Source organism: Muscardinus avellanarius (assembly GCF_963383645.1).
Source record: "Muscardinus avellanarius genome assembly, chromosome: 3".
In the NCBI taxonomy this organism is placed as follows: Eukaryota; Metazoa; Chordata; class Mammalia; order Rodentia; family Gliridae; genus Muscardinus; species Muscardinus avellanarius.
This window is the reverse complement of record NC_137788.1, coordinates 47,110,440-47,123,674: the sequence shown is the minus strand read 5'-3', so window position 1 is coordinate 47,123,674 and position 13,235 is coordinate 47,110,440. Positions and strand designations below refer to the sequence as shown.

The 13,235-nt window shown below is 35.4% G+C and overlaps 1 protein-coding gene across 1 annotated transcript in view; it reads left to right on the top strand.

Annotated features, from left to right (window-relative positions):
* USP24 (ubiquitin specific peptidase 24) overlaps nucleotides 1–13,235 on the top strand; it is a gene marked incomplete at both ends in the record, with an annotated part of 137,394 nt that overhangs the window by 51,739 nt on the left and 72,420 nt on the right. Inside the window, 7 exons of the mRNA XM_080690941.1 lie at nucleotides 5,406–5,513; nucleotides 6,548–6,697; nucleotides 7,234–7,365; nucleotides 8,206–8,317; nucleotides 11,325–11,401; nucleotides 12,361–12,501; nucleotides 12,687–12,740. Coding sequence (XP_080547067.1) covers nucleotides 5,406–5,513; nucleotides 6,548–6,697; nucleotides 7,234–7,365; nucleotides 8,206–8,317; nucleotides 11,325–11,401; nucleotides 12,361–12,501; nucleotides 12,687–12,740 — 774 coding nt within the window. The remainder of the gene's footprint in view (nucleotides 1–5,405; nucleotides 5,514–6,547; nucleotides 6,698–7,233; nucleotides 7,366–8,205; nucleotides 8,318–11,324; nucleotides 11,402–12,360; nucleotides 12,502–12,686; nucleotides 12,741–13,235) is intronic.

Genomic DNA, 13,235 nt, shown 5'->3' with positions numbered 1-13,235 from the left:
TCAGTGCTGGCATATAGTTTTCAGGTGCATGGTTCAGATGTGTTTCTAAAGTAATATCTCACACAATCATTCATTGAGCTTGGTGCTAATGCTCAAGTTTTAAAAGATGGAATTAGATGGTGATGTAAGAGGAATTAGTGTCTTAGAACCCCTAGCCTTCAGAACTCCAGTCTCCTGCTTGCCGTGAACTTGCGCAGTATGGTTGGAAATGATGGGTAGCAGATGTAGCGTTTATGAGTGCTTGAGGCCTCAAACCTTTGCGGCCTGCTCAGTGGGGGTGCTTTCTTGGTGGTGCTGCCCTCGGCACAGCATGTTGTCTTCCCCCTTGGGCCCTCCAATTGCCCAGTTCACACTTAAAAGCCTAATGGTAGGAGGGGTTTCCTATTCTGAACTTTATTTTGTTATTAACATTGAAAAAAGTTTTTGGTAAAAGAACTAGTGACTTAGTATTTCATTGGTCACATATATTCCTTGATATTTCTTTAAAGGATCTGGAATGTTGCTATCTAATTTGCATTGGTATATTCAGAGTCTCTTGGTCTTGGTAACAGGCTTTGGTGATTTGTGGGCTTTTAATTTTCTTGAGTTGTATTTGGTTGTAAAGTTTAGTTAGGGACATATAAGCAAACACGTTTCATAATTTGATACTAAACTTTGACCAAGTGAATTTTCTTTATCTAGTTTTACAGATTTTTAAGGGCATTTTTGCATACTGAAGCTAGTAATGCTGGGGCTATAAGGCATTCCTCTAATTCAGTAGCATTGCTCTCTTTCTACTTGGATGCAATTTGAATTTTTCCAATTTTCTCAGCTCTGTAACTCAGATAATTTGGCAACCTCTCTTCTTATGATTGAAGTGTTTTCATCATGTTACTGAAGGAGTTCAAATCCTTTAGTAGTAAGAGGAAAAGGGTCTCTATAGGAAAAAACATGGTCTTTTCTTCTCAGCAGCAGACATATATCTTTATAGATCTGAAGGTCAGAGCTGAAGGGACTTGCTCCCTTCTCTGGAGATGGCCTTTGAAACCAGAAAATCCTTGTGAACCGTTACTCTCCCTGTCGTAGCTCAGTACTGCCTGGGTATCCAGTCAGTTGCTTCATTGCATCTTTATTGCTTCTCTTTGCAGTCAGTCACTTCACACATGTCTGTTGTTTTATAACAAAACTAAAAAATAACAGGAAAATTCCTGGAGTCATTTCATGAGACTGGAAAGTAATATTCTTCTTTTCTTTTAATTTCCCCACTACTCCCAGTAAAAAATTCTGGTGTACCATTGTTCCCTTCCAAATAATAATATCTTGCATTTTTATATAGTACTTTGTCAGTTTACTGAGTGCTTTCACAGACACTCTTTGAAAGTACACATTGCTGAAGGGGATCAGTGGGAAGATCAAAGCCCCCTGGATGTGGCTCCAGGCAGGGGGGTGAATTATTTACTGCCACTAAAGGTGTTTTTTCTATGCTATGCCCTTTCCTGCCAGGCAGCAAGGTGGGCTGACTGGGGATTATGTCTCCCTGCCAGGCTACACAGAAACTAAGCAAAGGGTAAGACAAGATCACCCACCTCTTACTCCCCTCCTGCCCTCAGCTACCTCTATTCCCCAACGATTCCCCTTCCCTCTGCTTTTGACACTCTTTAAATTCCCAAGTTCTACTGTTGTGTTCAGAAGTTCTGACCTTTATTTCTTAACTTTATTTCTGTAGATTCTGCCAGGATACCCTTGGCTCCCTTGGTCCTCTTTCTTTCCTTTGCTTCTTTTATTCCTTCCACTATCCATCCCAACCCTCTCCCTCTTATTTCACTTCTTTTTTCCTTCAATTAAAAAAAATTAAATGTGTCATCCAAAAAAATTACTAAACCAAAAAAATACCATTTTTATTTACTTAGTGGTATTAGTATATTCCTTAAGTTATTATCTTAGACCTCCTAGCATGGTGCCTGGCAGGCTTTCAGTAAATATTAGTTCCCTTCTTTATTACTTCTTCCTCATCGCCCTATGAGGACTCCCAAGGCCTCGCTTATACAGGTTGAGTATCCTTTATGTGAAATGCTTGGGACCAGAAGTGTTTCAGATTTCAGAGTTTTGTTTCTGTGTTTTTTTTTTTTTTTTTTTTTAATTTTAGGATTTTTCTAGACTTTACTGGTTGAGTGTCCCTAGTGCAAAATTCTGAAATCTGAAATGCTTTAAAATAGGAAACTTCTTGAGCATATCAGCTCTTAAAGTTTTTAGTTTTGGGATTCAGATTTATTAATCAGGGATGCTCAACATGTATACAGTTGAGTTGCCTCCACTTGCCAAAACATGTAATAGAAAGCAAAAGTAGCAAGATGTCTTCAGTCCAGTCCAGAGTGATGTCGTTAGCAGAGGAGGAAATACTTTTAAAAAAAAGTTTTCTCCTTTGCAAAAATTTTTGCTTTGGTTCTAGATAAAAGCCTGTCTGGAAAAACAAAACAGATTTCGTGGAGATGTTCATCTTTGAGAAGAGAGAACTCAAGAAAGAATATGAAGCTTTCTTTAGGTTTAGGTTCTTAGTGGATGATTACAAAGAAGTTTACCTCAACTTTTGGTCTCCTAAAGAGTTCACAGAGATATGTTTCAGTGTGGTAGATCAGTGACCTTTTTTGAGAACAGCCTGAAAGCAGAATGTACTACCTCAGGTAGTGCATTCCTTTTCACTGGAAATACTGATACTAGAAAGTCATTTAGTAAAGAGTGAAGAGAATTTAGAGGTAGGTTTGCAGGCAACACCAGTTGGTATCTTAGGCTTTATGTAACATTAAGAAACTAATTCGGACATCCTGTTAACTCCTGCTTCAAAACTTCAACTCCAGGACATTATTATATATGTTTATTTTAATTTTTACCATAGTATTTAGCAATTGCAGAAGAGTAATTTAAATTTTTCTTTTACCTTGACAATATAATGTCAAAATGTAATGGGATAAATAACATCTTTTCTGATTGCTAAACTTTAGAAAGGCTATATCAGCAATACTTCTTAAATCCCAATTATTTAATTTTATTGTACAATTGAGTTACTTTTAAAAGATAATTCTTCATGTCAAATAAAAAGTATTCTAACTATTATTGACTTAACTGATTATAACTTTTAAATATATCTGCTTATTGCTAAATGGCTTATATTTATATCCTAATTTATATAATCCTTTTGGTAGGTACCAGTTTGGATGGAAGCCTCATAATTTTGATCACTTATTGTTTTCCAACTTTTTATTTTAGATATATTCTAGATAATCTCACAAATAGCCTTTACTATATACCTTATTTCTGTGATTCTAAGATGGTAGTGATTGAAACTTCCCTTGCAGATTTCTTAAGTTTTACAGCAAATTAAAAAAGAAGCTGTACTGCTACTTTGACCAGCCACTGTTTGCTTCTCAGTCGGAGGCTGAGCCTTGGCCTCTGGGTTATGTGCCTTTTACTACTGCACACTGCTTGTCGCTCTCATGGTGGTTCTCTGGGCTGCTCTGAGATTTTTTTTTTTAGGTTGGTGGCATAATTTTGAGGCAAGTTGAAGGATATGGAGTTTTTGTGTGTTTGCTTTCATAAAACTCAAGCTGCTTTTTTTGTAATGGAATAATTAATACCACAACTTCTGAATTAAAAGTACAACTTAGACATTTATTATGCATTTACCCCTTCACAGAGTATGAGTCTGTCACACGAATTTTCTAGCTTTGAAAACTGATTTATTCTGAGACCACTGACAGTTTTGTTTGCTTTTATTTGCATTGATGGTCACAATAAGCTAGGTAATGCTGCCTCATAGTCCCATCTCTTTGTTAACATTTAAGTTACAAATTATTACTGATCACATTTAAGTTACAGCCATCCTTATTTGGTACTACCTATACCAACTAACAACTCAAATGACAGCTAGATAAATATCTTTTGTATACAACTAAGTTTGCACATATTTAGGGAAGGACAGCTGTAAAAAACTTAAACCTATGCCTAGTGGCTGGTAAGTTTCTTTTGACATAATTATAAGTGTCAATTTCAAAAATACTAAAATTTATAAAACCTGTCTTAGAATCCAGGAAATATGGTATTTGCTAATTGATTGGCTAATCTCTATGAGGCAAGGAAAGGAGTATTTATTATTTTGGCAATAGCTTACTAATATTTACATATTCAGTAGTAAGATTTTTTTGCAAAAGACATCAAAGTATTTTTCTTCCCCATAGGAGGCTTCATTTTGCAGAAAGACTATAAAGCATAAGCTTTATAACAAAAAATTCAGCTTTTTAAGTAAATGCAAAGACTTAAGCTTTAATAAGTTGATTTAAAAGTATAATCTGATACTCTTACATTTTGTAAAAAAAATTTATAGTTTAGAAGGTGCTATTTATTAAAAATCAGGTCTCTTTTTAAAGAATATTACATACATATTAGACTTTTCAAGGCTGTACTGAAGATCTAGATTGTCATGTACCTGTCTCAGAAATAAAACATTTGGGTGGGTATGGTGGCTCATGCTTGTAATCCCAGTACTTGGGAGGCTGAAACAGGATGATTGTGGGTTAGTATACTGCCTCAGCTACTTAGTAAGGCCCTCTGCAAGTTAGTGAGACCTTGTTTCAAAATAAAGAATAAAAAGTAAGACTGGGGGTGTAGCTCGGGGGTAGAATGCCCCTGGGTTCCATCCCCAGTAAAACACACACACACACACACACACACACACACACACACACACACACACTACATTTGAAAGTGTTCTGGAAAATATACAGAACAGTGTATCTGTAATAGTTAATAAAAATTGTAAAGGGCTCTTTTGAGAGGTAGATTGAGTGCTGGGGATTGAACCCAGGGCTTCACACGTATTAAGTATGTACTCTACTTCTGTACGACACCCCTGACCCCTTATTAACAAAAATAGAATTACTTCTTAGGAAATTGTTGTAACTAGGGAACATGAACAAACCCTATTTTTTAATATTTAGACCATTGTCAGTATCATAATCATATAATTAAAGAAAGCCGTATTATTCCATTTTACTTGCCAGCCAGGTCAGTATTAAGCTTTTGCCGTTGATTTATTTTGTTGTGCCAACATGTCTTAGCAGCCCTGTGCTACTTTATCTATCCTCTAAAGTTGCTAATTCTATATTGTCTTTTTTGCTGATGTACCCCTGTATATTTACTGTCACTTCACATCCACCCCTGTGTGCAGTTCTTGGCCTTAGGAAATTGCATGCAGAATAAGAAGTTGAAGACTGAATTATGAGTGCATGGAGATAAGCTAAAAAATGAACAATATGAAGAGGAAAAAAATAGAATGTGTGAAAATAAAACTTAATTGACTTGGAGATTTTTTATAGCTAATAAAGTGCCATTTATTTCTAAATTTAATGAATATAACTTCTTTTTAACTCTAGTCATCTCAGCTTAACAATCCCCAGTTTGTGTGGGTAGTACCAGCTTTGCGTCAGCTCCATGAAATCACCCGCTCATTCATAAAACAAACCTATCAAAAGCAAGACAAGGTAAGAGTGTATCGATTTTTGATTATTGAAAAATTACTTGTATAACCTTTTATAATTGAATGTGGCTTAAAATTACTGAGTTTAGAGTCACTTATATTTTTATGTTTGTTAACGTATTTGATAATCTTGAGTTTAAGCCTCATTCTGCTTTCAGTTCTGTGGAGCTTTTCTTTTGATATGTTCCTAGCTCCTTTCCTTTTTATGTGCTTAATTTGTTAAAATATATAAGTCAGTTCTTAGAATGGTATTTTGAAAATATGAAAAGGTTCAGAGGTTTACTTCGTAATGCAAAATAATGAGTTTGCTTAAGGAGCTAGAATTTTCTCATTGTAATAGACTTAAAAGACCTGGAAAAGTGTACAGAAAAACAAGAGACAAAAATCACTTCTTACTGATAAAGGGAACAATCCAACAAGAAGATATAATAGTAAATAGCATGCCCACTTACAACAAATACTACTTTACATTAAGACTTAGGTAGACCTTGATACAGTAATGCTAGGAGACTTCAGCACATTTTTCTGGCATTAGGTCAATCATTCAGACAAAAGATCAATAAAGACTCATCAGACCTCAGGAACACTATAAACCAAATGGACTAACAGACATTTATGAAATATTTCATTCAACAACAGCTGAATTCAGTCTTCTCAGCTGCTCATGGAATCTTCAAAATAGACCATATTCTAGGCTACAAAGAACGTATTAGCAAATTTGATCTTTTCAGATCATAAAATAGAAATCAACAGTAGATCCAGAAGAATTACATGAATACATGGAAATTAAACAATATACTTTTTTAAAAAAAAAACAAATCTCTTTTACATACAAAATATTAGTTGATAGATTTATTAGTTCCCTAGGGGGAAAAAATACCAGATTGATCTTATTTATTCTTCTGTAGGAAATGTGAATGAGGAAATCCTTATATCTGACATAAGTCTCCCTAGAACTACATCCTAAAGTAGAAGCTGTATTAAACCAACAAAATAATTGCAAATTCTCATGCCACTTTTCTTTTTGTTTTTGCCAAGAGCATTATTCAAGACCTGAAGAAAAATTTTGAAATAGTGAAATTGGTAACAGGAAGTTTGATAGCTTGTCATCGACTTGCAGCAGCTGTGGCTGGGCCTGGAGGCCTAACTGGCTTGACGCTAGTGGATGGCCGATACACTTACCGGGAGGTATCGGACACTTTTTTTTGTTCTATGATTTACCACATTCATTTGACCCTTTTCTACTTGAACTATGAAAGTAATGTTTGTTGGGTATAACTATAAGAAGGTAGTATAAGATAGCTTTGTAATGGTCAGTTTTTGCCTTAACTGTACTGTAATAATTTCAGAATGAAGTTTGGAAGAATATGAGTTAATCTTTAAGTGAATCATCAAAGAATTACAGATGATAAAATGTCTTTGATCTGAAAATGAAAAATGGATTTTTTTTATCAATTGAATAATAATGTTCTTAGTGTTTTGCTTTGAGGTTTCTGAAATTACATTTTATTGACATCTATAGTCAACCAAATTTGTAATAGACTTGAGGTAGCTTATATTATTTTGTACTGACAACTAGTAAACAGATTTATCACATTTACTTTACCATAAATTATATGAAAAGGCAAAAGTAAATTTGTTTTGTAAATTTAAAGTTTTGTTTTAATGTTTCTTTTAGGTATGAATGTCTGGAATTAACTGATTAACATTATTTCTTTTTGCAGTATTTAGAGGCACATCTGAAATTTCTGGCATTTTTCTTGCAAGAAGCTACGCTGTATTTGGGTTGGAATCGTGCCAAGGAAATTTGGGAGTGTCTTGTGACTGGCCCGGATGTTTGTGAATTAGATAGAGAGGTAAGAAGATGGTATTATGGGTAAAACCAGACAGACATCTTTAAATATTATACTCTTGAATGATATACTTTTTTGTGTGTGTTTCACATCTGCTAAAGTTTTCCAGTTTACATGAGCATAAATAGTATAGACTTGGAACTGTAAGTGCAGTAAGTACTATACGTACACATATTAAGGTAAAAATAAAAGTTAAATACTATATGTACTATATATAGCATATCATGATAAAAAATGTGTTAATTTATTGATAATCTCTATACCATTTTGTACAAAATACCAAATTGGACCAAGTGAGTACTGATAAAGAATTCTAGATATATTTTAGTTTTTTTTCCCTTCCAGTGCAACTGGTTTTAAGTTACTACTAGAAAACTTTGATTGGTATTTCACCCCAGAAGTATTTCAAGATTAATCAGATTTTTGAAATTATATTTAAACAGCCCAAAACAGACTAAACAAGGAACAGACACTTACTTTGATATTTGTTAACAGTGAATCTCAGTTTGTTCGTCTAGTTTTATAGAATAATAGTAACTACTTCATGGGATTGTTGAAGGACTAAGTATGTGATGATTCCCAGCACAGTGCCTGGCTCACCACAAGACTTAATAGATGTTGATGGGGAAACCCAGATGTAAACTCCAGTTAAAAGTATGAATGCATATCTTGATTATATACTAGTAACTCCTTCAGTTAGTTTCAGAGTTCCAAACATTTCAATTTTGAGTGGCATTTTGGCAATTATATAAATTTTTGAAGTATTAAGAATAATGTGTGTTTACTTTCCCAGAGAGGAATGTGTATTGGTTAATTATGGCCTGTATCTGTCTTCATCCACAGATGTGCTTTGAGTGGTTTACAAAAGGACAGCACGATCTCGAGAGTGACGTGCAGCAGCAGCTCTTCAAGGAGAAAATCCTGAAGTTGGAATCATACGAAATCACAATGAATGGTAGGAATGACTTAAAACTATTTGTTTTAGTTCTATAGAGTAAGAATTTTTATTCTTGCTTTTCCCTCTAAGTCTACTTCTCAGAATCAGCTAACCAGCTTCTGGGATTTTTCTTGTGCATATAAAAACATATTTAGATATACACAACTAAATACCATTTTACATAGATTGTATTCTATAATTAATTTCTAAATTATATGGCCTGATAAACCAGATTGCCAAATTGTTTTTGAAATTTCTTAGTACAAAGGATTCATTAACCAGGCATGGAAATGTACACATGCAATCCCAGTACTTGGACAACTGAGACACGAGGATCACAGGTTCAAGGACAGCCTCAGCAAGTAGTGAGATTCTGGTCAACCTAGTGAGACCTTGTTACAAAACAAAAAAATAGTAAAATAGGGCTGAGGGTGCAGCTCAGGGGGAGAATGCCTCTGGGTTCATTCCTCAGTACCACACACAAAAAAAAGATTTATTAATGTAAAAATACATATATCAAAGTATAAAATTTCTTTTAGTTGTTTAACTGAAATTTTTTTTCTGAGACACAATTCACATACCATAAAATTCACTTTTTAAAAATGTACTATCAGCAATTTCACAAAGTTATGCAATCTTCACTTTTTTTTCTTTTTCTTACCTTTTGGTACTGGTGATTGGACCTAGGGGTGTTCTATCTCTGAGCTATACCCCCAGCCCTATTTTATTTTATTTATTTATTTATTTATTTATTTATTTATTTATTTATTTTTGGTGGTACTGGGGATGAAACCCTTCTTCGGGCTATATTCCCAGACCTATTTTATATTTTTATTTGGAAACAGGGTCTCTTAAGCCAGCAAGGCTGGCTTCGAACCTGCGCGATCCTCCTGTCTCTGCCTCCCAAGCGCGGGGATTACAAGCGTGTGCCACCACGCCCGGCTAATTTTTTATTTTAATACAGGATTTCACTAAGTTGCTGAGATGGTCTTCATCCAACCTGTGATCCTCTTAGCCTCCCAAGTACTGGGATTGGAGGGATTCACCACCACACCCACCACTGCTTGCTTTCTTTTTTTTTCTTTATGCATTGTAATTATACATTATATTGGGGTGCAGAGTGATAGAAATGCACATGCATATAACTCTTGGAGCTCTTCCCTCTGAGACTTGCCTACCCTCCCCTGCCCAGCCACTACTTTGTAATCCTTAAACATTTCCATCACCCCAAAAAAGAAACCCTGTGCCCACTGGCAGTCACATTTCATTCCTGCCTTGCTGCATCTCTTAATCTGTTTTTTTTTCTTTATCGATTATTTTCATTTGTACATTTAATAAAAATGGAATCATACTACTTGTGACTTTTTGCATCTGGTTTCTTTATCTCTCTTTTGTGTATGTGTGTGTTTGGGGGGTGGGTAATGGGCATTAAACCCAGAAGCACTCTACCTTCAGGCTATACCCCCAGCTCAATTTTATTTTTTATTTGTAAACAGTCTCACTAGATTGATGAGTCTCACTACTTGCTGAGGCGGTCTTCGAACCTGTGATCCTCCTGTCTCAGCCTCCCAACTATTGGGATTTCAGGTGTGCATCACCATGCTGGCTTATGGTTTCTTTCATTATATTAAAGCTTAAATGTTTTTAAGGCTCACCAGGTTGTAGCATGTATCAGTATCAATTTTTTGTTAGCTTTTGTAATGTTCTACTGTGGATATCATATTTCATTTATTTAGTCATTAATTGGTGGACATTTGTTTTTTACCACTTTGGGCTATTATCAATGTTACTATAAACATTCATGCACCAGGTTTTATATTTTCATTTCTCTTGGGGATATATCCCAGGGTTACATATATTAACCTTTGAGGAATTGCCAGTTTTGCAAAGTGGCTGCACCCTTTTATAGTCCCACCATAAATATATGAGGGTTCCAGTTTTTCTACATACTCAGCAGTACTTGTTACTGTCTGCCTTTTTTTTTTCTTAAGGCATTCTAGTGGGTGTAAAGTGCTATCTTAAAAGTATTGATTTGCTATTTGTATATTTTCAGTGGAGAAATGTCTAGTCATGTGTCTCACTACTTGCCTCTTTTTAATTTATTTTTCTTTTGTGGTTCTGAGAGTCAAACCCAGGATCTCACACATGCTAGGCAAGTGCTCTACCACTGAATCCTTAACCCTCTTTATTTTATTTTGAGTCAGGATCTTGTTAATTTGCTAAGGCTGGCCTTTAAGTTACCAGCCTCCTGCCTCAGCCTCCCAAGTATCTGGGATTATAGACACCTGACCTTGCCCATGTTTAAATTGAGGTATCTTTTTACTGTTGAGTTGTAACAGTTCGTTATGTATTCTCTATACTAATCTTCTTATCACATATAATTTGCAAGTATTTTCTCCTATTCTGTGAATAGTGTTTTCAGTTTCTAAATATTGGTTTTTTTTTTTTTTTTTTTTTTTTTTGGGTGGTAATGGGGGTGGAACCCAGGGGCTTTTCTACCTCCGGACTATACTTCCAGACCTATTTTATACTTTATTTGGAAATAAGGTCTCACTAAGTTGCTGAGAGCCTCACTAAGTAGCTAGGCTGGCTTCGAACCTGTGCAATCCTCCTGTCTCAGCCTCCCAAGTGTTGGGATTACAAGCGTGCGCCACCACGCCCAGCTCTAAATAGTGTCTTTTGAAGCACAAAAGTTTTAAGTTTTAATAAAGGCCAATTTAACTGTATCTTCCTGCTGTGCTTCTTGGTATGTTTTTCCAAGTTTTGTGTATTTATTTGTTAATTATTTTTGAGTCACAGTCTTATTATGTTGGCCAGGCTAGTCTCAAGATCCTGGGCTCTACTCAGCCTCCTGAGTAGCTGGGTCCACAGGCATGTGCCACCACACCTGGCTGTTTATGCCTTTAATACTGTATCTAAGAAACTATTGCCAAGAATATTGTTGTATTAACTCTTGATCCATTTTGAGTCTTGTTGATTATCTGTGTTAGAGTATATTAATTTATCTGGAATTCTGTAATTTCAGGCTTTAACTTATTTAAGACTTTTTTTGAAAATGTGAATCTCTGTGATCATCGATTAAAAAGACAAGGAGCTCAGTTGGTAAGTACATTACTCTCAAATCTAGATAAGTTGGGTTATCTAATACAACTTAATCAGGAAAAAAATTTTTGTTCTAATTTAGGGAAAACATGGTTGTTTTAAAAAATGTTCTTGACTGTTGCCTTGTACATCGATGGCAGAGCCTCTTTGTGAGAGCACCACAGGCTCCTTAGCCAGCTCTCCTGCGCCTGGCGAGCCACGTAAGCTGGTGACATACTTCTCACATCACCAGTCTCTTGGCTTTCTCACTGACCTGGAGCAGCTAGATGGATGTGGAGGACAGTTAGTTTCTTCTAGGCTTCCAACTCTTCAGATCCAGCAATTCACATGTCTCTAAAAGAGTAACAGTATTCATTCCTGGGATCTTAGTGGAAGGGATTGGGGTAGGAAAATTTAGGAACAGACAAAGCAGGGAAATGTGATCTATAGAAGGCATATAACTTACGTTTATATTTACATGTGCCCCTTAAAAAAAAAAAAGGCAGAAAACTAGCTCTTTTTCTAAGTTTTTTTCTATCAGCACCTGGCTTTCTGAGATATTAAGAATATTAACAAGATCTTGTAAGTCCTGGGCCCTACTACTTCTAACTGAGCTCTGAGAAACTCAGATTGAGCCCCAAGAATTAGTAACCACTTCTAGCTTGACAATTTCCTTTTGAAGACAAGCTCCGAGAGATGGTGCCCATTTCACTTCCATGCTAGAATGTCTAGAGTACAATCTTCAAGCCTCTTCTTTCTTTGTGGTTGTTCAGTGCTACAGTCATTGGTTGCTTTTTATCTTGAAGTTCCCTATCAGTCAATAGTGTTTTCCTACATAGTTTGGTTTTTGTAGCCTTAATTCATATTAAACTGAAGAGCTGTCGACTCATGATGTAACAGAAGATAATTACATGTAATTTTGTGATACTGGTTTGCTGCATAATTTAATTTATATATAATTTAATTTTTCTTTTGAACAGTATGTAGAAAAACTGGAATTAATAGGAATGGATTTCATTTGGAAAATAGCCATGGAATCACCTGATGAAGAAATTGCTAATGAAGCTATTCAGTTAATCATAAACTATAGTTATATTAATCTAAATCCTAGGTTAAAGAAGGTAAGTGTCAAAGGAAAGAAGTTATTCATGTATAAGCAAAGCAAAAATTACGTATTTTTATTGATAAATAGTGATCTTTGGAATTCCCCCACATTGTCTTATTTATTTTGCTGCTTTGTCCTGAATAATGGTTACAACTAAATGCCAAAGCCCAATTCTAATTTTTTTATGACTCCTACTTTCAGGATTCAGTGTCTTTACATAAGAAATTCATTGCTGATTGCTATACAAGATTAGAAGTGAGTAACAAGTTTTACTTACTCTGTCTTTGAAATTAATGCTTTTTCTTATTTCATATTTTTAGATAATGTATAATAGTTGGGTTTGTGGCTAGGACCTATTGATGAACTTGTCGAGAGTACCAGATTGTGGCATAGAGAACAGACATTTGCCATGGTATTACATCCCATGTATAGAAGTACATGTGTAGAGCCAGGCGTGGTGGCGCACGCTTGTAATCCCAGCATTTGGGAAGTGAAACTGGAGGATCGCAGTTCGCAGACAGCCTCAGCTACTTAGTGAGGCACTCCATAACTTAGGGAGACCCTGTTTCAAAACAAAGAATAAAATATAGGGCAGGGAAGTGTACCTCAGAGGTCAAATGCCTCTAGGTTCCATCCCCAGACCCACAAAAATTTAAAAAAAAAAAAAAAATTAAAAGAAAGTATTTGGCTGCCAGGCATGGTGGTACATGTTTGTAATCCCAGTACTTGGGAGGCTGAGACAGGATCGCA